General features: G+C 37.4%; 2 protein-coding genes across 2 annotated transcripts; both read right to left on the reverse strand.

The window, feature by feature from the left end:
* Positions 1 to 2,111: 2,111 nt before the first annotated feature.
* LOC122048324 (zinc finger MYM-type protein 1-like) lies at positions 2,112 to 5,441 on the reverse strand. The gene is made up of 5 exons (XM_042609910.1): positions 5,179 to 5,441; positions 3,640 to 3,842; positions 2,471 to 3,501; positions 2,227 to 2,386; positions 2,112 to 2,122 (listed from the first exon to the last, which is right to left on the reverse strand). Exons 1-5 carry the CDS (start codon positions 5,439 to 5,441, stop codon positions 2,112 to 2,114), a joined length of 1,668 nt encoding a protein of 555 aa, XP_042465844.1.
* Positions 5,442 to 16,300: 10,859 nt separating this feature from the next.
* LOC122045790 (photosynthetic NDH subunit of lumenal location 5, chloroplastic-like) lies at positions 16,301 to 19,686 on the reverse strand. Its single transcript, XM_042606162.1, has 7 exons — positions 19,553 to 19,686; positions 19,269 to 19,460; positions 18,973 to 19,123; positions 18,765 to 18,853; positions 17,064 to 17,118; positions 16,893 to 16,978; positions 16,301 to 16,557 (listed from the first exon to the last, which is right to left on the reverse strand). The coding sequence occupies exons 1-7, from the start codon at positions 19,574 to 19,576 to the stop codon at positions 16,405 to 16,407; spliced, it is 750 nt and encodes a 249-aa protein (XP_042462096.1). The 5' UTR covers positions 19,577 to 19,686; the 3' UTR covers positions 16,301 to 16,404.
* Positions 19,687 to 20,415: the final 729 nt, after the last annotated feature.

Here is a 20,415-nt window from a genome sequence, read left to right on the forward strand (position 1 = left end):
AACGGTCCATGCGCCTGGAGGGAGTCTGGGCGCCCGAAGGTGGATAAAACTTTACGGATGAAGTTTCGATGAGAGGTCGTCACGTCAGCATGGTCAGGCGCTCGGAGGGGTTTCAAGCACCCAGAATGGGTCTATATAAGGGCATTCGACCAGCAACTTCATAACAACACTTTCTACGACTTTCATTCTTGCGTGCTGCTTTGAAAAGGCTCTGACGACATCGAAAAGCTGCTTAGAAGTTTGAAGAATGAAAGACTTCAATGTCCTTTTTGTTTGTCGATAATAATTATTTCAGTTCTTATACTCAATACTTGTAACAAATTATTCGAACTGATAGTGATTTGTCCAACAAAAGCGATCAACGATCGCAGACCTTGGAGTAGGAGTCATCACAGGCTCCGAACTAAGTAAAACCATCTGTATTAGTGTTGTTTTTTGTTTTCTTTATTCCGCTGCATAACTCATTTTAATTCTCAATTTTCGACGAATGTTATTAACCCCCTCTAGCGTATATACAGTCCTACAAGTGGTATCAGAGTAAGACTACTCTAAATTGGTGAAACCACTAATTAAGCAGATGTTTTTTTTTTAAAGAAAAAATTATATATTTTTCCTTTCAATTTTTTTTCTTCATTGAAAATTTTTTATTTTTTTCATTTTTATTTTTTCACCATTAGTTAAAATTGGTAAAATATCTTATTAACAAAATTTGTCATAATATTTTTTATTATATTATTATTATTTTCTTTGAAATTCGTGTAATACTAGAGTAATTTCTTCATCTCCCGCATTATTTACCCTCAGGCATAGACTTCGAATCTTTGCGAGTTTTCTTTTAATGCTGAGAAATGGTGTATAAAGAATTATGCAGGCGAAATGTCAATGAACCGCCTCCATATAAGATGTGCAAAAGACACGAATTCAATCTGTGAAGGATGTAGATGAAAAACTTCATCCTTATGAACGACTTCGATGGTGGCATGACCAGGGGCGGAACCAGAAAAAAAAATTCAGGGGGGCTGAATTGTACAGATATTTTTTTTACGACTAAATAAAAATATTTAATAATTAAAGTTTTACATCAACTCTTAGTCTCTTACATAATATACGATACTGCAGAAACTATACATATGAAATCTGAAATCTAACGGACAAAGGAGTTAAGCTCTAGACTCGTCTATTCATTTCCACTGTGCTGATCCCTCCAAGGCTCCAACTCTTGCATAATATACGTTACTGCAGAAACTGCAGCCAAATAAACATGAACGTCACTCACATAAATTGTAATATGCACAGAATTTTTATGAGAGAGAGCGTAGAACAGAGCAAAAAAAATAGGTTCAGAATTTTGAGGAATCAACGATGAACAAAGAACAGTTTAATAGCAAATGTTTTTGTCAATATAGAAGCAATAAGAAATAGGTCTACATCTCATTTTGCAACCCACTTGATGACTAACAACATATAACACTCTCCATGCAAAAGCTATTAGCCATTTAGCCTATTAAGTTAACCACAACCAATTGATCTTATTGAACACTTAAGATTCTCATTTAAACCATATAACAGGCTGCAATACTAATACTTACAATATGTGATTGAAATGATATTGTTAGAGTTTACCAAGAGTCCAAGATACTAGAACTCGAGAGTCTTTCCATTGTCCCACTTAATACTCGACTGATTCTCCATAACCTGATAAAGTAACATTGAGAACATTTAATCTAACTTGCAAGAAAAAAAAACTAGAAGTTTAGGAAAGATTAGTCTACCTTTCTTCCATAGGTGAGCTTCATTTTCTGGTTGGCACAGAAGTCTGCGACTGCGACGGTCGACGAGTCGATACAAGAGGAGGCAATTGGATTCTACGAGATTGCATTTGTTGAAAATGTTGTAATATTTGTTCATTTGCAATTGTAGAAAAAATGTCCTTTTCAATGTATACAACTAGACTGTCATTCATCCATTCATCTCCCATTCTATTGCGTAAATCAGTCTTCACAGTCTTCATTGCAGAAAAAACTCGTTCAACCGAAGCAGTTGCAACTGGTAAAAATAATGCCAACTCTATCATACGATAAACCAATGGGAACACCAAATGTTTTTCAGTCTCAACCAATTTCTGAGCAAGAATTCCCAAGTCATCAATTGAAGAAAAGTAAGGATCATCCCGCAGATTATAAAAGTAACTCATAAGTTGTTGTTCCAAAAATAAATAATCAGTACCACAGAAGTCCTCGGGATAAAAATCAGCAAGATGGATGAGTTTGTGAACATCAAATTGAGAGAAAGAATTTCTTGGATGAAGACATGATATGCAACCAAGCAAATCCGTACTAACTTCTGAAAATCGATTATTCATCTCTTGTATAATTAAATCAACAACCTAGCATTCAAATTTGCAACCATGATAACATTAATACTCAATGAAATCTCTTTAACAAAAAAACAAGATTTTTAGAAATAATACCTGACAAAAAATCTCCACACGATAATGATGAAAATTGGTGATGAGTTGCCCTCTACGCCTACCATGACCACGAGTTAGCATGTTGTCCTCCATATCAAGTATTGGAATCATATTCAATTCACAAAATGTGTTAACTTGTTCCAAAATTATCTGCCATCCATCTTCCCTGAAGTCTTGTAGTCGACATTTCACACTTCTAACCAAGGACATGGCTTGAACAATATTTTGATCCCCTTGTTGTAGGGAAAGTGATAACTCATTTATAATTCCCAATATATACTTCATCAAATGTAACACAAAAACAAATTGATAACTCTCCATCTTTTCAATTAAACCTGCGGCAACACCTTTATTCGCAGAATAAGAAGCATCATCATGTATATTTCCTAACACTTCTATCACTGAAGACCACATAAAGCATAAACGAAGTAATGTTAAGTAGTGTGATCCCCAACGAGTATCTCCAGGTCTTGCTAAACTAGTTTCTTGATTTTTTCCTTTTCCACTAGTAATTTCTCCACTTTCCAATTCAGCAATTATCTTATCATGTTGAATCTTTCTAAGTTGATCTCTCCTCTTACAAGATGCTCCAGATATATTCACAATCATGGTTATATACCCAAAAAATTCACTCACAGTAAAATTGTCATGGGCAACAGCAACAAGAACTAATTGGAGCTGATGAGAGAAACAATGAACATACATTGCAAATGGATTTTCTTGTAGTATCAGGGATTTCAATCCATTAAACTCGCCACGCATATTTGAAGCTCCATCATATCCTTGGCCTCTCAATCTAGATAATGATAAACCATGTTGCACAAATAAAGTATCAATAGCCATTTTCAAAGAATGAGAACTAGTGTCAGGCACATGCACAACCGCAAGAAATCGTTCAATCACACATCCTTCTTTATTCACATACCTCAAAACAACTCCCATATGCTCCTTCACTGAACTGTCCCGAGCCTCATCAACCATCAAAGAAAAGAATTTATCTCCAATATCATTGATTATAGCAAGTGTGATCTCTGAAGCACAAGCACGTGTTAAATCCTTTTGAATTTTTGGGGAAGTCAATTGATTGTTTGCAGGAGCATTTTGTTTTATAACTTTAGAAACTTCTTCATTTCGTTGACTATACCATTCAAGTAACTCAAGAAAATTACCTCTATTTGAAGAACTAGTTGACTCATCGTGTCCTCGAAAAGGTAACCCCTGCTTCAATAAAAAGCGTGTCACATCCAACATTGCTGTTAAACGAGTGCGATAATCAATTTCCATATCGCGACTATGTACTCGTAAAATATTCTCCACACTATGCCTTTGATCTTGAAAAGCCTCAAATTGTATTCTAGCTTCATTGTGACAGCTATTCACAGTCCCCATATGACGATTGAATCTTTCTAATGCCCTTTTCCAATTGTTGTATCCATCTTTTATAAAGGCATTATCTACATTTTCTTTATTTAACGGTTTGAAAAGATAACACCAAAAGCAAAATGCAGCATCTTTTGATATGCTATACTCTAGCCATGTATATTTTTTATACCAAGTTCCTTGAAAACTTCTTTCTTGATTACCAAAAGTTGTTTTCGGATACACATGACCATTTGGTTGACAAGGCCCTCGGAGCACATACTCTCTTCGAGCTTGATCTCGAATAGCAATATCAAAGTCTTCAATTGGTTTTCGTAATCCTGGATCACTAATAATATCATCCAAATTTAATTCTACATGGGATTGATTTTCCACTTGTTCAATAACATTCGGCTCATTAGAGGAGCTAGAGCTGGAAGGCCCGGAACTACGAGTTCGTTTAAAAAATCTCTCCATATCCTATACAAATAAATAACTAAAAATAAATTATGTAATGAAAAAATATATGTTAAACTAAAACTTTAATAAACTACCACTACAAATGCAATAGAAAACTAATCTGTATATTAAAAACTAAACTGCAATAAACTACCACTAAAAAATGTACAAATACAATTCTGTATATTAAAACTAAAACTTTAATAAACTAAAACTTTAATAAACGTTAATAAATTATGTAATGGAAAAAATGTACAAATACAATTCTGTTCATTAAAACTAAAACTTTCATAAACTAAAACTTTAATAAACGTTAATAAATTACATAATGGAAAAATGTACCAATGCAATTCTATACATTTTATACAAAAAAAAAATCAAATAATAATGGAAACTACCAAGTACCCAAAAATAGTATTCTGTACATTTTCAAAAAAAATCAAACTATAAAAAAAAATAAAACACAACAAATCTAAATTCAAAGTTCAAACCTTATGGAGAAATGACGTTGGAGCTTGGAGCCTTAGAGATCCAGTTGCCGGTTGGAGAATGGAGACTACTGCCACCGCAACGCCGCCGCTGCTTGCCTTAGACTCTAGAGTCTTGGAGTTGGAGGAGAGTTGGAGTGGGAGAGGAAGAGATTAGGGATTTAGGCCTTTAGGGTTTCCGCCGCCGTTCTGTGAAGTAGCAGCGAAGAGGTAAATCGGCATCAAATTAATGAAAATAAAAGAAGGTGTCGTGTTTAATGTTTTCACTTTTTTATAATTATTTTATTTATTTAACGTGGGCCCACTTACCACTAAGTTATATATTATTTAATTAAAAAAATTAAGGAAGTAAGAATATGAAAAAAAACACCTTGTTATCTTCGTCACCCACCGCACCTGCACCTGGCCACTTGCACGACGCCGACGCGGACGCACCACACAAACGCCGAACGCGACAAACGCACAGTGGCGAATGGAGATTGGCAAGCAGCGCCGCAGACCCGCAGCGGCACCACCGCGGCAGGGCAGCGCCAGCGCCGCACGGCCCGCACCAGTGCACGGCGCACCAGCACGGCAACAGCCGCACAAGCGGCACTGGCAGGCGGCAGCAAGCGCCGTGGGCAGCGTCCTATGTCCAGGTGGGGGAGGCTGAAGCCTCCTCTCATCCTCTTGCATCGCTCGGAAATTTTCTTATCGTCCGGCGATATCAGTGGACGGCAGCCACGCTGGGGGGGGGGGGCTGAAGCCCCCCTCAGCCCCCCTAGTCGGTCCGCCTCTGGGCATGACACTGAGACGATCAACCCAATATACAGAAGTCAACAGAAAGGTAATAAATTCAATTGTAAAATTATTATCTAATGAAATCACATGCAGAATTAGAAAACATCAAGATGCCTATGAGTTCTAGACTTGTCTGACCAAGCTTCACGAAGAGCCAATGGAACTAGAGGATTAAGTCAAAAGCATATCCAGACTCGAGTCCAACTAAACGGAGAAATATTGAATAAGGGGTTATGCTCAAGGTAAGTCTAATTTACTAAAATACCTTTATTAATAGTGATTTATATAATATGCCTAATAAATTAGATATTATATTTTTTGGTAAATTAAATAATATTTTATATGACAAATTAAATTTAAAATTTTTAAATGAAAAAATTAATTAATAATTTTAAAAATTAAACTATTAATTTTAAAAATTAATTATTTCATAAAACTATGAAAATTTAGGTTAATTAATTTAACAAATTTAAATTTAAATAAAATAATTAATAATAATTCAATCAATTTAAAATTAAAAATTAATAAAAATTTAAATTTTAAGGATAAGAGATAACTAATTTAGTAAAATTAAAATTAAATCATACTAATTTAAAATTAACAAATATTAAAAAATTAAATATTAAAAATAAATCAGGAAAGAAAAATAATTTAAACAATTTAACTAATTTAAAATTTAAAATTAATAAAAAACTTAAATATTAAATATAACCAGTTAAATAAATATAATTCAAACAATTTAAAAATTTTTAAATTGAAAGGAAATTTTAAATATTAAATATAATCTTGGAGGGGGTTCGGCAGCAGGGATCTCCTGGTCCGCAAATTGCGGACCAGGGGATGGTCCACTGATCTGGACCTTTGATTTGAATGGACCCCATCTTTAAATAAGTGGGGTTCATTCAAATCAAAGGTCCACATGTAGTGGACCATCCCCTGGTCCGCAATTTGCGGACCAGGAGATCTGCTCTCGGGGTTCGGGCGCCCGAATGTGGATAAAGTTTTGACAAGAATTCACCATGTCAGCATGGTCCAGGCGTTAGAATGAATGTATATAAGGGTCTTCGACCAACAGCTTCATAACAACATTTTCTATAATTTTCATTTTTGCATGCTGCTCCGAAATGACTCCGACGACACTCAATGATTACTAGAAGCTCGAAGAACAAAATACTTCAATTTTCTTTCTATTTGTCAGTAATAATTATTTCAATTCTTGTATTCAATACTTTTAACACATTATTCAAATTAATAGTGATTGTCCAACGAAAGTGATCAATGATCGCGAGCATTAAAGTAGCAGTCATCATAGATTTTGAATCAAGTAAAATCATTTATATTGGCGTTGGTTTTTTATTTTCTTTATTCTATTGTGTAATTCATTTTAACTCTCAATTTTTTACGAAGATTGTCCTCCCCTTTTAGTGTATTTATGGTCCTATAGGTCATATCTGTGTTTTCGGAAGACTCTGATCTTTCAAATCTCTATTATGAATTAACAAAATAGATCAATTAGTTTGGATGAGTTAACTGGATGGTCGGTTGAATTGGATGGATCCGGACGATGTCGCGTAGATTAGTTTAGATGATTGGATAGTTAATTGGTTCAAATATTAATTAATTAAGTTGGGAGAGTAAATTGTATGAGCTAAATAGTTATATTTTATTATTATAATTTATTTAACCAAATATTAATTTTTTAAGGATAAATAAAAGTAAATATTTAAAATTAGCTTTTCTATGTAACTCGGAGAAATTGTCTTAAATAGTTATATTTTTTCTTCTGTAAAGAAAAACTATTTTCACTTTCTCATGTAAAATTTTGTTTATTTCAACTTCCTTATGTAAACATTTTTATCTATTGTCCCTCAATTTTTTTTAGGTATAAAAAATTTAAAATGAGATATAATTCTTTTTAAATTTAGTATATTTAAACTTGAATCGAATATATTTTCTATCAAATTGAGCACGATTTATTTCTCGTTTTATATTTTTGTTTGCTTCAACTCCCTACATACAAACATCGTTACATAATTGTCTCTTTTTTTTTAATCGAGTATATTTTCTATCAAATTGAGCACGATTTATTTCTCGTTTTATATTTTTGTTTGCTTCAATTCCCTACATACAAACATCGTTAGATAATTGTCTCTTTTTTTATATAAAAAAAAAATTTAAAATAAGATATAATTCTTTTTAAATTTAGTAGAATCATTTTTGATAAAAAGGAGAAAATTATGCTATTTATATATTCTCAATAAAGCACATTTTTTATTTAATCATTGATAGAACCTATTATTGTTGGTGCGGGAAGCATCCGATGATCGAATTTAAGTTTTGATAATGACAAAGAGATTCAAAGTTAAGATTCCTTGTTATCTAATGTGCTTAAATGAGATTTCAGGAAAGTCCTAACTGCGGTTAGGCATGTGGAAAAACCTAAGGGGCGGTAACCTTAGGTCCTAGGGGATGGTAACCCTAGGTGAAGGAAAATCCTAAGGGGCGGTAACCTTAGGTCCTAGGAGGTGGTAACCCTAGGTGAAGGAAAACCCTAGAGGGCGGTAACCCTAGGTCCTAGGGGGTGGTAACCCTAGGTACAAAGTCCAGTCGGTCTAGAGGACCGGACTGCCACCAGGTAATCTCTCTTGACGGGAGTAGGTGAGGACGCGTTTCCCGTAGATGGAACAGTAGGCGTCGGGTCGACCTACGATTTCTAGTCGGAAATCCGAAGTCAGACCCGGACAGTCCAATGACTGTCAAACATTTAATTTATCATTTTTATACCTGTTCTAACTTTGTCTTGCAGGGTACGATTTTGTTTTGGGACTTATATATCTTGCAGGTACAAAAGAAATAAGTTAATCCTCGGATGAACAGTGTCTGAGGCGCCTTCATGGAGCTTGGAGGCGCCTCCATGGAGCTTGGAGGCGCCTCGGGTGCAAGCTGAAGCTAGCTGTCTAGAGGAGCTGGAGGCGCCTTCATAGGGACTGAAGGTGCCTTGGACCACGGCTTGGAGGTGCCTTGGAGTGGCTTGAAGGCGCCTTCAAGTGGATGAGGTGCGACCAGTTCGATGCTGATCCACGCGGCTGACTCGGGAAGCTTGGAGGCGCCTTGGATAATGTTGGAGGCGCCTCCAACACTATATAAAAGAGGTGTTCGAGCAGCTCCTAAAATAAACTAACAAGCGATCCTTCTTCCGTGTGCTGCTCAAGAAACGTTCCAGAACTGCTATAGCAACATCCCGACAATCCGGAGATTCAGATTTAGCATTTCTTGTTGTCGGTATAATCTTTACTGCTTTTGATTGTACTTAGATTGTAATAATTTTGCGAGATATAGATGTTGCCCACAGAAAGCGAACAACGATTGCAGGCTTTGGAGTAGGAGTTACTCAAGGCTCCGAACCAGGTAAATCACTTGTGTTCACGTGTTGTTTTGCTTTATTATTTCCGCTGCATTACTTGTCGTCTTTACGAAACCGAAACAAGTTAAAGTCACGAGCGCTATTCACTTCCCTCTAGCGCTTTCGATCCAACAATTGGTATTAGAGCGGAGTCGCTTCGATCTGGTGCAACCACTAAATCAAGCAATTTTTTCGTGGTATTTTCAGTGTTTCGGAGTCGACCGGAATTAGTATAATTACTATATTTCGATCTATTTCTCGTTTGAATCGGTTTTGCTCGAAGCTGGTGCAACACCACTCGAGTTCGTTTTTTTTTTTACATATTTCCGCACTACTAATCCAAGACCAAGTCTTGGAATAGATTTTATTGTTTTTGTCGTGCAAGGTATCAATGGCCCAACAAGAGGGTTACAGCAGCGTTCGTCCCCCGCTCTTCACCGGAGAAGATTTCGGATACTAGAAAGGATGAATGGAGAACTTTCTAAAAATCCAGTTCGAGACATGGATGATCGTCAAGACTGGATTACAACTGCCAATCGACGAAGACGACAAGCCTATATCCTGCGAGAACTGGGAACCAACTCTAATCAAGAAGGTGGAAGCCAATGCCAAAGCGACCTGCACCCTCCAATGTGGCCTGACCAAGGAAGAGCTCAACAGAGTTGGATTATTCTCGAGTGCCAAGGAGCTATGGGAGAAGCTGATCGAGATTCACGAAGGGACCTCCGATACCAAAGTAAGTAAGCGAGATTTGTTATTTAATAAATTGTATAACTTAAAAATGCAGGAAGGTGAAACGGCTAGCCAGCTCCACGCCCAAATTCAAGAACTACTTAACGGACTCCATGCGATCGGACAGAAGGTAGATAACTGGGATATCATCAGGTATTCCTTAAACGTCTTTCCAAGGAACACCTTGTGGGCATCCATGGTAGATGCCTACAAGGTTTCTAAGGACCTCTCTACTATTAAATTAGATGAGTTGTTTTCTGAGTTTGAGCTTCATGAACAGACTAACTCACGTCCGGCCGAGAAAGGGTTGACTTTGATTGCAGGTACAGGAAGAGCACGCGAGTCAAAATCAAAACGTAGAATCGAACAAGAATCAGAAGAGGAACAAGATTCGGAAGATGACGACGAGCTCACAACCGAAATCGTCAACCTGATGAAGAAACTCTACAAAAAGAAGAGCTTCAACAAAAAGGATGTCAAAAAGGCCATCCAGACCAAAGAAGCCCAATCAAGCTCAAAGGTCAAATTCGAGGTGAGTTGCTACGGGTGCAATCAAAAGGGGCACATCAAGGCGAACTGCCCGCACCAAAAGGATCCAAAGAAACCAAGAAGGAAGAAGGCTCTGAAGGCAACTTGGGACGAATCTTCTTCCGAGGAATCCAACGACGAAGAAGTCGAGCAAGCAAGCTTCCTCACATTGACAGTCCGGGATTACACCAGAAGCGAGGGCGAATCGGAAGCCGAGTCCGAGAGAAGCCACAAATTCGCATCCGTTTCCAAAGGGACAAACCCCTCTGTAAGTAAATGTCGTTTATATAGTTTAATCAGTTATTTAATGCATAAAGTAGCTAAGTCCAATATTCGAATCAAGTCGCTTCTAAAGGAGGTAACACTCCTTAAAGAAGTGACTAACTCCATAACCTTGCCTGACCCAGTTCAGACTAGAAATTCAACTCAAGTCCAAAGGCTTAAGGAAGAAAATTCTAGTCTGAAAACTCAGGTCAAGGATTTAGAGAAGACCCTAGAACGGTTTTCTTTGGGGTCCAAGAACCTTGACCTAATTCTTGGGACTCAAAAAGCCGTTTATAATAGAACTGGACTAGGTTTTAAATCCAAAAGGAAATATCGATCCTATCTATCCTTAGTTAACAGACCAAATAGTAAACTAGTCCAAGCAAAGATACCCAAGTCCAACTTGGTCAATCAAGTTGAACATAGTCAATATTGAGTCCCCAAGAATCAAGTTCATTACCTTGATAAACCTTATCGAGGCTATGATCCAGGAGGAGCAAAAAGAAAAATTATCTTAATAAATTAATAAATAAATAAAATATAATATCAATAAATAAATAAAAACCATCTTAATAAATATATAATTCAAACTTTAAATTAAATAAAAGTTATAAAGGAATATGATGGGAGGCTCCAGAATAGTTGACACCTCCAAAAGGAATCTACTCGACATGGTAACTAAACGCAACCTACTCGACAGGGAAATTAGGACTAGAATAAAAAGGACTAAGTTTAACTTGACCCACAATACTGGTGAAATATTTGATGATAGTACGTTAGGGAAGCTTAGTCTATGCATGTCTAGGAAGATATGACTTCGACCTGGTGCATTTGACTAAGTGGAACTGACCGAAGCTACCCTTTATGAATCATAACTAGTTAGACCAAGGTTTTGTACTAAGTTCAGTGTATAGGACTATTTGAAAAACCTCGAAGGCATGGTTACTTTAATGATATTCAAGTGGCTCACCATAGTCCAGAAGTTTATCCAAAAAATATTTATTTGTTGAGCCCAAAGCTAAACATGAATCTAACATAAAGTTAAAACAAATCCTACAATTGAACCTAATTCATCTCACAAAATTATATGATCCCCTGATTGAAAAATTTAGATCGGGTGAGATGATTAAAAATTAGAATTGAAATTAAATAGAAATTTGATTAAATTAAATTAAATTGAAATTAAATTAATTCAATTGAAAATCGATTAATTTACTTAAAATTAACTAAATATTTTTAAAAAGATGTAATTAACTTAAATATTTTTTAAACTTAACTAAATATTTTTTAAAAAATATAATTAACTTAAATATTTTTCAAAATTTAATTAACTTAATATTTTTTCAAAATTTAATTAACTTAAATATTTTTTTCAAAATTTAATTAACTTAAATATTTTTAAATTTAAATTAACTCAAATATTTTTTTCAAAAATTTAACTAACTTAAATATTTTCCAAAAAATTTAATTAACTTATTTTTTTTTTAAAATTTAACTAACTGATTTTTTTTCAAATTTAATTATCTTAATATTTTTTCAAATTAAGTTACCATTTTTCAAAATTAATTTTTTAAACTTAATTTTTTTTTAAAAAAAAAATGTGGCCTAACTGAGGCGCCTCCCACAAAACGGAGGCGCTCTCAACAGCGACGGGAATAATCCCGCCGACTTTGTCGAAGGCGCCTCGTATCATCTCCGAGGCGCCTCAAATAGGAGGTCTAAGGCGTCTTATAACGTGTATAAGGCGACTTCCACCCAAGATTTTTACCACGAACAGAAACATTTCTGTTCGTCTTTTGCCGAAAGTTCCCACGAGTTTCTCGTGCGATCTCTACACAAATTCATCAGCCAAGGCGCCTTCAAGCCAACTCTTCCCTTTCTACACCTAGCAATGTCTCCTAGGTCTACTCTAAACTACTCTTAATCATCTCCTACATGATTTTAGCGCTAGTTTTTGCTATTTTTCTTGTATGTTGTCAAAAATAGGAAAAGTCGCAATGTTGATCCTACTCTGGCTAGAACCCCATCCACGGATCTAAGATTCCCCTCAGAACAACATAGGATTAACTTTGCTAGATATACATTTGAAACCATTAAACCTTGGTATCTAAGAAGATCATTCTTTGATCAGTTTTGTCACCCATCAGTCCGGATAATAGATTACTACCAACTAGGTAGATTGGTTTACTGCAGTACTGCAGTAAATCATGATTTATGTGCACAGTTCTATCACAACTTCGATCAGGTTGATGATAGTATCTATTCTACCAGAGTTGGTGAGACAAACATCCAGTTTACTCCCTCATTCATCCGCACTAGCTTAGAGCTTAGGGCATCTACATGTCCCTTTCTATGCTACCCTAGTAGGGATCTGTCATTTGACAATCCCTACTCTCATATTACATTAGATACCATCTATATGTATTTTTTTGGGGAGGAGAGATCATTTGGCTTGACTAAGTTCAAGTCAATCTCTCTTAGGCTTCAGGACTATGTTATGTACAGAGTCTTGACAGTCTACATCTTGCCGATCTCATCTCGGGACATCCCGAAGATGCGACCCTGGCATTCATTCCTTTTGTATGCTTTATATAACCGTTTAGACATAGCATTACATATGTTCCAGAACATTATTTATGCATCTAGTACAGTCACATCTCATGTAGTCCATATGCCCTACTGTCATGTTTTGACCTACATCTTTTCGACCCTTAGGATAGACACTACCAGAGGAATAGTCATCCCTCTTACCCTATATGACGAGTTTGGGCAGCGCAACCTTAAATTAGCCCGTGTTCATGTCACCGATGAGGGGATTCTAGCCTGGAGGGGTCGACCACAGCCAGCCGCCGCTCCGATTGATCCAGAGGTCGAGGATGCACCACCCGACATTGTCCCGGGCGAGGAAGAGGAGTGGCCCGACTTCTTAGCCGAGGAGTTTTTCGGAGATCCATTACCTTCCACCTCCGCCGGGTCTTCCACTTCAGCCAGGCCTTCGACTTCGACACCACTCTCCGTCGAGGATAGACTCGCTCGTCTCGAGGTTCAGTTCATTCAGACGCGACAGACTGTTCTAGATGGTCATCGCTCCCTCCGATCCCTCCGATCCGAGATAGCTGCCGGATTCACTTCTCTTCGGGATGAGATATGTCCGCAAGGACAGCCTGCACCCGAGCAGCCCCTTGCACCACCTCCAATTGACGACCCTCCAGCTGATGATCTTACTGTTTGACGCTATCATTTCATGCATTGTACCTTGGATTTTGGACACAGACATTTTCATTTCCTAGTCTAGTTGTACTTGTGATTAGTAGAGTTCAGTTACTCTGCTTATTTCTAACTACCAGTCTTTTTATGTTCTTTTATTTGCTTAATTCTGCACAAATTGGAATGTCTTTGGTAGAATAGAACTTAGTTGCTTATTGCTTACCAGTCTTTTATGCACAAATAGAAATGCGTTGGGTAGAATAGATCTTTATTTTCAAACAAATCTCATCCCAATCTTATTAGTCTTTCAAAATTTGGACTTAGCCTAGAATTTTCCCCTTAGATATCATGCTCCCCTAGCTTCAGCCAGAGCATCTCACAAACACACTTGGCATAACTTGTTTGTGTTTGAAAGAAACTTAGAATGACGTGAGATGCATAGAGTACAGCCTGGACTCCAGAATGCTTATCTATGTGCATCATAGTGAGTCTGGGCGTTAAAAACTAACTGTACATTAATCAAGTTAAATGATCCAGCCCTAGTCAAATCTAACTGGATTACTAACTTAACTTGACTAACCAAGTGAAAATTGTTGTCCTCTAGGTATTCAGCCAGCAGCTAAAGGTTAGACAGTTGGTCAAGAATCTTAGAAATTCAAATTGACTCAGCTTGCACTTTAGGGTTCTGATACCTTGCAAAAGGAACTTGATTAATTTACAATTTATTTAACTCAACTCATGCTTGGACATTAGGGTTTTGAGCTTATTGCAAAACTTAGCCTACTATTTTCGAAACTTGCCTTTCGAAAATCGTTTGTTTCAATTTTTTCAAAATTTAACCTAACTTTGCACAAATTCTAGCTAAGTAAAAAGAGTTCTTCAACACTAAAGTAATTTTAAAGTAAAACCTACAAGAAATGTTATTTTAAAGTACAACTTTTTTGTTGAAAATGTAATCTATTGGTTTTAAAAACTTAGACCTTTCATCTTCCCTCCTTCTTCCTACAAAGGTTTTTGATATATGACAAAGGGGGAAAGTAGGACAAATTCAAAATACTAACTCAAGTGATAAGAAAAGCAGAGCTCTCATTAAGGGGGAGCCTTACACACTATGTTTTAGCTTAAATCATGCCTGCACTGTTTATAGCTTACTTATCTTTATTTTGTGCATCTTGTTTTACTTAATTTTGAATTTTTATTGTCATAATCCAAAAGGGGGAGATTGTTAGTGCGGGAAGCATCCGACGATCGAACCTAAGTTTTGATAATAGCAAAGGGATTCAAAGTTAAGATTCCTTGTTATCTAATGTGCTTAAATGAGATTTCAAGAAAGTCCTAACTGCGGTTAGGCAGGTGGAAAAATCTAAGGGGTGGTAACCTTAGGTCCAAGGGGGTGGTAACCCTAGGTGAAGGAAAACCCTAGGGGGCGGTAATCCTAGGTCCTAGGGGGTGGTAACCCTAGGCACAAAGTCCAATCGGTCTGGAGGACCGGACTGACACTAGGTAATCTCTCCTGAGGGTAGTAGGTGAGGACGCGTTCCTCGTAGAGGGAACAGTAGGCGTCAGGTCAATCTAGGATTTTCGGTCGGAAATCTGAAGTTAGATTCGGACAGTCCAATGACTGTCAAACATTTAATTTATCATGTTTATACATGTTCTAACTTTGTCTTGCAGAGTACGATGTTGTTTTGGGACTAACATATCTTGCAAGTACAAAAGGAATAAGTTAAGCCTCGGACGAACAGTGTCCGAGGCGCCTCGGGTGCAAGCTGAAGCCAGCTGTCCAGAGGAGCTGGAGGCGCCTTCATAGGGACTGAAGGCGCCTTGGACCATGGCTTGGAGGCGCCTTGGAGTGGCTTGAAGGCGCCTTCAAGTGGATGAGGTGCGACCAGTTCGATGCTGATCCACGCGGCTGACTCGGGAAGCTTGGAGGCGCCTTGGATGGTGTTGGAGACGCCTCCAGCACTGTATAAAAGAGGAGTTCGAACAGCTCCTTCTAAAATAAACTAACAAGCGATCCTTCTTCCGTATGCTACTCAAGAAACGTTCCAGAACTGCTGTAGTAACATCCCGACAACCCGGAGATTCAGATTTAACATTTCTTATTGTCGATATAATCTTTACTGCTTTTGATTGTACTTAGATTGTAATAATTTTGCGAGATATAGTTGTTGTCCACAGAAAGCGATCAACGATCGCGAACCTTTGAGTAGGAGTCGCTCAAGGTTCCGAACCAAGTAAATCACTTGTGTTCGCGTATTGTTTTACTTTATTATTTCCGCTGTGTTACTTGTCGTCTTTACAAAATCGAAACGAGTAAAAGCCACGAGAACTATTCACCCCCCTCTAGCGCTTTCGATCCAACAACTATTTCATATTTTTATGAGAATTCTCCCTATTTATATGAATTGCCTAAAATTTACAAAAAGGGGGCAAATCATACATTTGTTCAAAATTTAACCTTAGTTAAGAATTTGGAGAATAAAATAGTAATAAAGTTAGGTTAGGGTTACAAAGGGTTCTTATCTTTTTCCTTTTTTCTGAGTTTTCTTGCGTAAGCATTTTGGTATATAGGGAAAATGTGGTTTTGGGTCAGAGAATACAGTTGCAAAGACAATGGAAACCTATCACGACCCATCAATAGAATGTGAAACTAGACGGTTGGAAAGACAAGTGCGAGATGGTTCTCTTAACAAAAAAAAAAATGTTCTTGTTCAGACCACTGGAAGCTCACCACAGTCGCTGATCACAACCCTCTTCTTGGGACCATCTCCACGGTCCGTCTCTCGTGACTCGATCAACCGTACCACATCCATGCCCTCAAGAACTTGGCCAAAGACAACATGCCTCTGGTCCAACCATGGTGTCTGCGTGAATGAGATTTTATTCTTAATTAGCTACGTTATGCTCATAATCATCGCACCAAAGTATATCGTTATCAATGAGGAGACAAGAACTAGCTGCTTAGATTGCAACAACTAAACAGAAATTATACGAACAAGACAATTATGAGAAAGGCATAAAGAGATTGCTAGAATACGATCGAGTTTTGAAATAGTATGGACAAAAGTTTGCTTTATAAATACTTCTCAGCTGATAAAAGATAAAATGCATTCAGAAATAGTCGAGGAATAGAAAGAGAAATTCAGAATTTGCAAAAAACTATAACGAAATTCAGGAATCAATTTCAACTTAGTTTTACCTTGACAGTGCAAATGAAGAACTGACTTCCATTGGTGTTCGGTCCGGCATTAGCCATACTAACCACTCCCGGGCCGATATGAACCACTAACAAATTTCAGAGAAGAAAATAAACATCCTTTGTATTCATATAGTAGCAGTTTTGATAAATGGTTTGCGATGTTCAACTCACACTTGAAGTTTTCATCCTTAAATGTGCGGCCATATATGCTTTTACCACCAGTTCCCTGAAATTCAACAATTCTATGTCCATTCATATCGCAAAATATTTCCTAAACACGATCGTTATCTAGAAGTGACTCTTTTTCATGAACTTCTGCGAATTTGAAACTATTTTGGAAAATAAACAATTTTCTATGAAACATACCGTATAAACAGAAAGCTATAAACATGTTTAAAGGATTTAAGGAAATGGTAATCTTCCAAATTAATACATCTGTGCCCTCCATGCATTCGACCATGAAGAACAATAACAACTAATTCATCATACAAATCTAAACTTCTCTGGAAAAACAGTATTGTAGCACATCATAATGCCGTAAAGTATGATAGTAACTCCAAGTGGCAATTGATTATCCTGGTTCAGCATTTCAGATATATTCTACTGATCCCATTTGAAAAGGCAACTAGTTTGAAACATGATTTAAGATAATAGTCAAGCAGATACCAGAACCACTAGAACCGTAGCTTGGCAACCATTCATGTCTTTTTCAGAATATATTAACAGAAGATAGTAAAAGCACAAGTTGGAATAATATTTTTGTATTAAAAGTCATGTTGGTTCATGTGTAGATTTTAAAAACAACCGTGTTGCTTCTTTCTGACAACTTGTAAGCCATGATGAGGCAAAATAAAATCCGAAAGATGAAATTTTAAACAACTCCAACTAGCATGACAGCATAGTCGTAACATCAAACCTGCACGATGATGACAGGCATGTATATTTAAAAACAAACTTACCGCCATAATAGTTCTTGCTATCCCTCTAGATCATTGTCCTAACACAACAGAAAATGGTTGCATATACTCTCAAACAAAATACAATACAATATTAAAGAGTAAAACAACTGACCCCCAACTAAATACAATAGACTGCTAAAATTCATAACTTATGAGCTCATTTGGTGCCCTTGAGAAAGTCATAAGCCCTTCAAAGAATTATGATTTCCGCATATGGTACGCCTCTAAGATAATGTGTTATTGAGCTTAACTCCACGCTTAAACAAACTGAGGCACAGACTTCACTTGATGAGATTGTAACAAATAGCTGGCATACTTAAACCCCTCTTATTTGAAGTGAAATAAGAAAGAAAGCAAACCAATGCTCATAAATTAGCACAAGGGAAGACTCTACAAGGCTGTAAAATAATCATCCTTTGTTTTTGTAGAAACATAGTCTAGTGAAGGGGACCCTTAGTGCAACGGTAAAGTTGTTGTCATATGATCTTGAGGTCACAAGTTTGAGTAGTAGAAACAACCTCTTACAAAATGCAAGATAAAACTACATACAATATATTCTTCTCCAGGACCCCGCACTAGGGGGAATTTCGTGCACCGGGTTGTCCTTTTATAAACTAGTGATCTACAATGGGAAATTTTTTACCAACACCTGTATATTTTGTAAACATATTCAAATGCGTGGAATGGATAGTTGAAGTTCTTTCAATAATATGATATTGAGAAAGATTACTTAATATGATGCACCTTTTTGTATCAAGGAAGAGTGTGCATTATGGTTTGCTACCATAAGGTAGTTCATTGCAGTCTATTTGTGTCTATTTTAAAACCTTCTGTAAATGCATGCAAACACTTGTACTTTCAAACATACAATGCATGATATGTAAACTAATCATCAAGGAATAAGAGCACCTACATTTCCCTTGTCAAAGTCTCCTCCTTGGATCATGAAATCCTTGATCACACGATGAAATGCAGATCCTTTGTAACCGAAGCCTTTCTCACCTGATCAAAATAGTCACATAATGCAAATACTTTCACCAATCAAACGAAACAGAAATCTGTTGGGCGGAGAAAAAAATCAAGAACAAAATCAAAAGAAACAAAAGAGAAGATGAAGTGACCTGTGCAAAGAGCACGAAAATTTTCTGCGGTTTGAGGGACATCATCCCCGTACAACCCTATCACAATCCTGCCCACATCCTTCCCCACCGGGTTGCCGATGCTGATGTCGAAGTAGACTTTGGTGGTCACCTTAGACTGCAGCGCAGCTTCCTAAAACCCCAGCACAAAAACACATCGTAGCTACATTTTTCATTTCCAGAGAACAAAGACCAAATAGATACCAGATCTCGGAAAAGATAAAGTCAAAAAGGAATTTAAGAATCAACGACAAGTTAATCGATCGAAGTCGCCTAACCTTCACCTCCGCGCGAGGCGATACGGTGCAGCGGGCTCTTCTTTGGGAAGCAGGCGTCCAGGGGAGCGCGGCGGAAGACGAAATTTCCGGCCAGATCCGGGATTCAGGCACGAAGAAGGCGGTCGAAGGTCTCAGAAGAGTGCACCGGATAGCGATGCTTGCGGCGCCGGCGACAATTGGGCGCACGCTTACCTGCGAGATAAAGAGCTCGGAAGTGAGAAGAAAAGAGGAGAGATCGAAGCAAATACTGAGAGAGAGAGAGGGAGAGAGAGAGGTTCACTCACGACTGAGGTCAACAAAGCCGCCATTGACGGAGGAAGACGCGGCGGCGACGGCGACGATGACGACGGTCGTTTCGAGCTCCTCGAACCTGCGAATTGCGATTACAGATACGAGACAGACTGGAACGGAGTTAGGTAACACGGCCAATTGGGCCTAAGTAGGCCTTTATTGAGCCGATGTAATTGGGCCCATGAATTTTGAGATAAATTCCATTTTACTCCTCCTTGTTTGATATGCCATTTGAAAGAGAGCGCATAAACGTAAAACACTTCGTATAAAAACTAAATAAAAAGATTAAGATCCGAATTTCAATAGAAATAAATATTTTAAAAGTTTTTTTTAAAATATTTTTAAACTATAGTTAAGATTTTTATTATATTCACTTTTGTAACGGAAGATGAATAGATATTCACCCTAAATGTTTGATCCGATCTAAAATCAACTAAAATGGCAAGTTAAAAATATGGTTGTACAGTTAACATGGCGAAAACTCCATATAACATTGCAAGACAATAACGTCAGTGTCAAGTTGAGAAGGGATTTTCAGCGTTAACCTTCTGACGCTGGAGTCAGTATCCAAAGAAAGGCTTTCTATATAGCTAGGAATCCCCTTTTATAGTGTCAACGTGGTGCTCGTGCACGCACCTTAAGGTATAGACATATTTTCCTAGGTGTCCTATGAATAGACAGGTAAAAATTATCCCTGACATCATACATTAAGTAGCCGTGCAATCCTCTGACGTGACAGCCAAGAGGTTTCTAACGTACGATTGCCTGCTGGACATGCCCTGCTGTTAGCAGCGTAGGCTTCCAAAAGGATATGAAAAGATACTTAATGGGGTCATGCACAGTCGCTCAGGGTCTG

Source organism: Zingiber officinale, chromosome 2B (genome assembly GCF_018446385.1).
Source record: "Zingiber officinale cultivar Zhangliang chromosome 2B, Zo_v1.1, whole genome shotgun sequence".
Taxonomy (NCBI): Eukaryota; Viridiplantae; Streptophyta; class Magnoliopsida; order Zingiberales; family Zingiberaceae; genus Zingiber; species Zingiber officinale.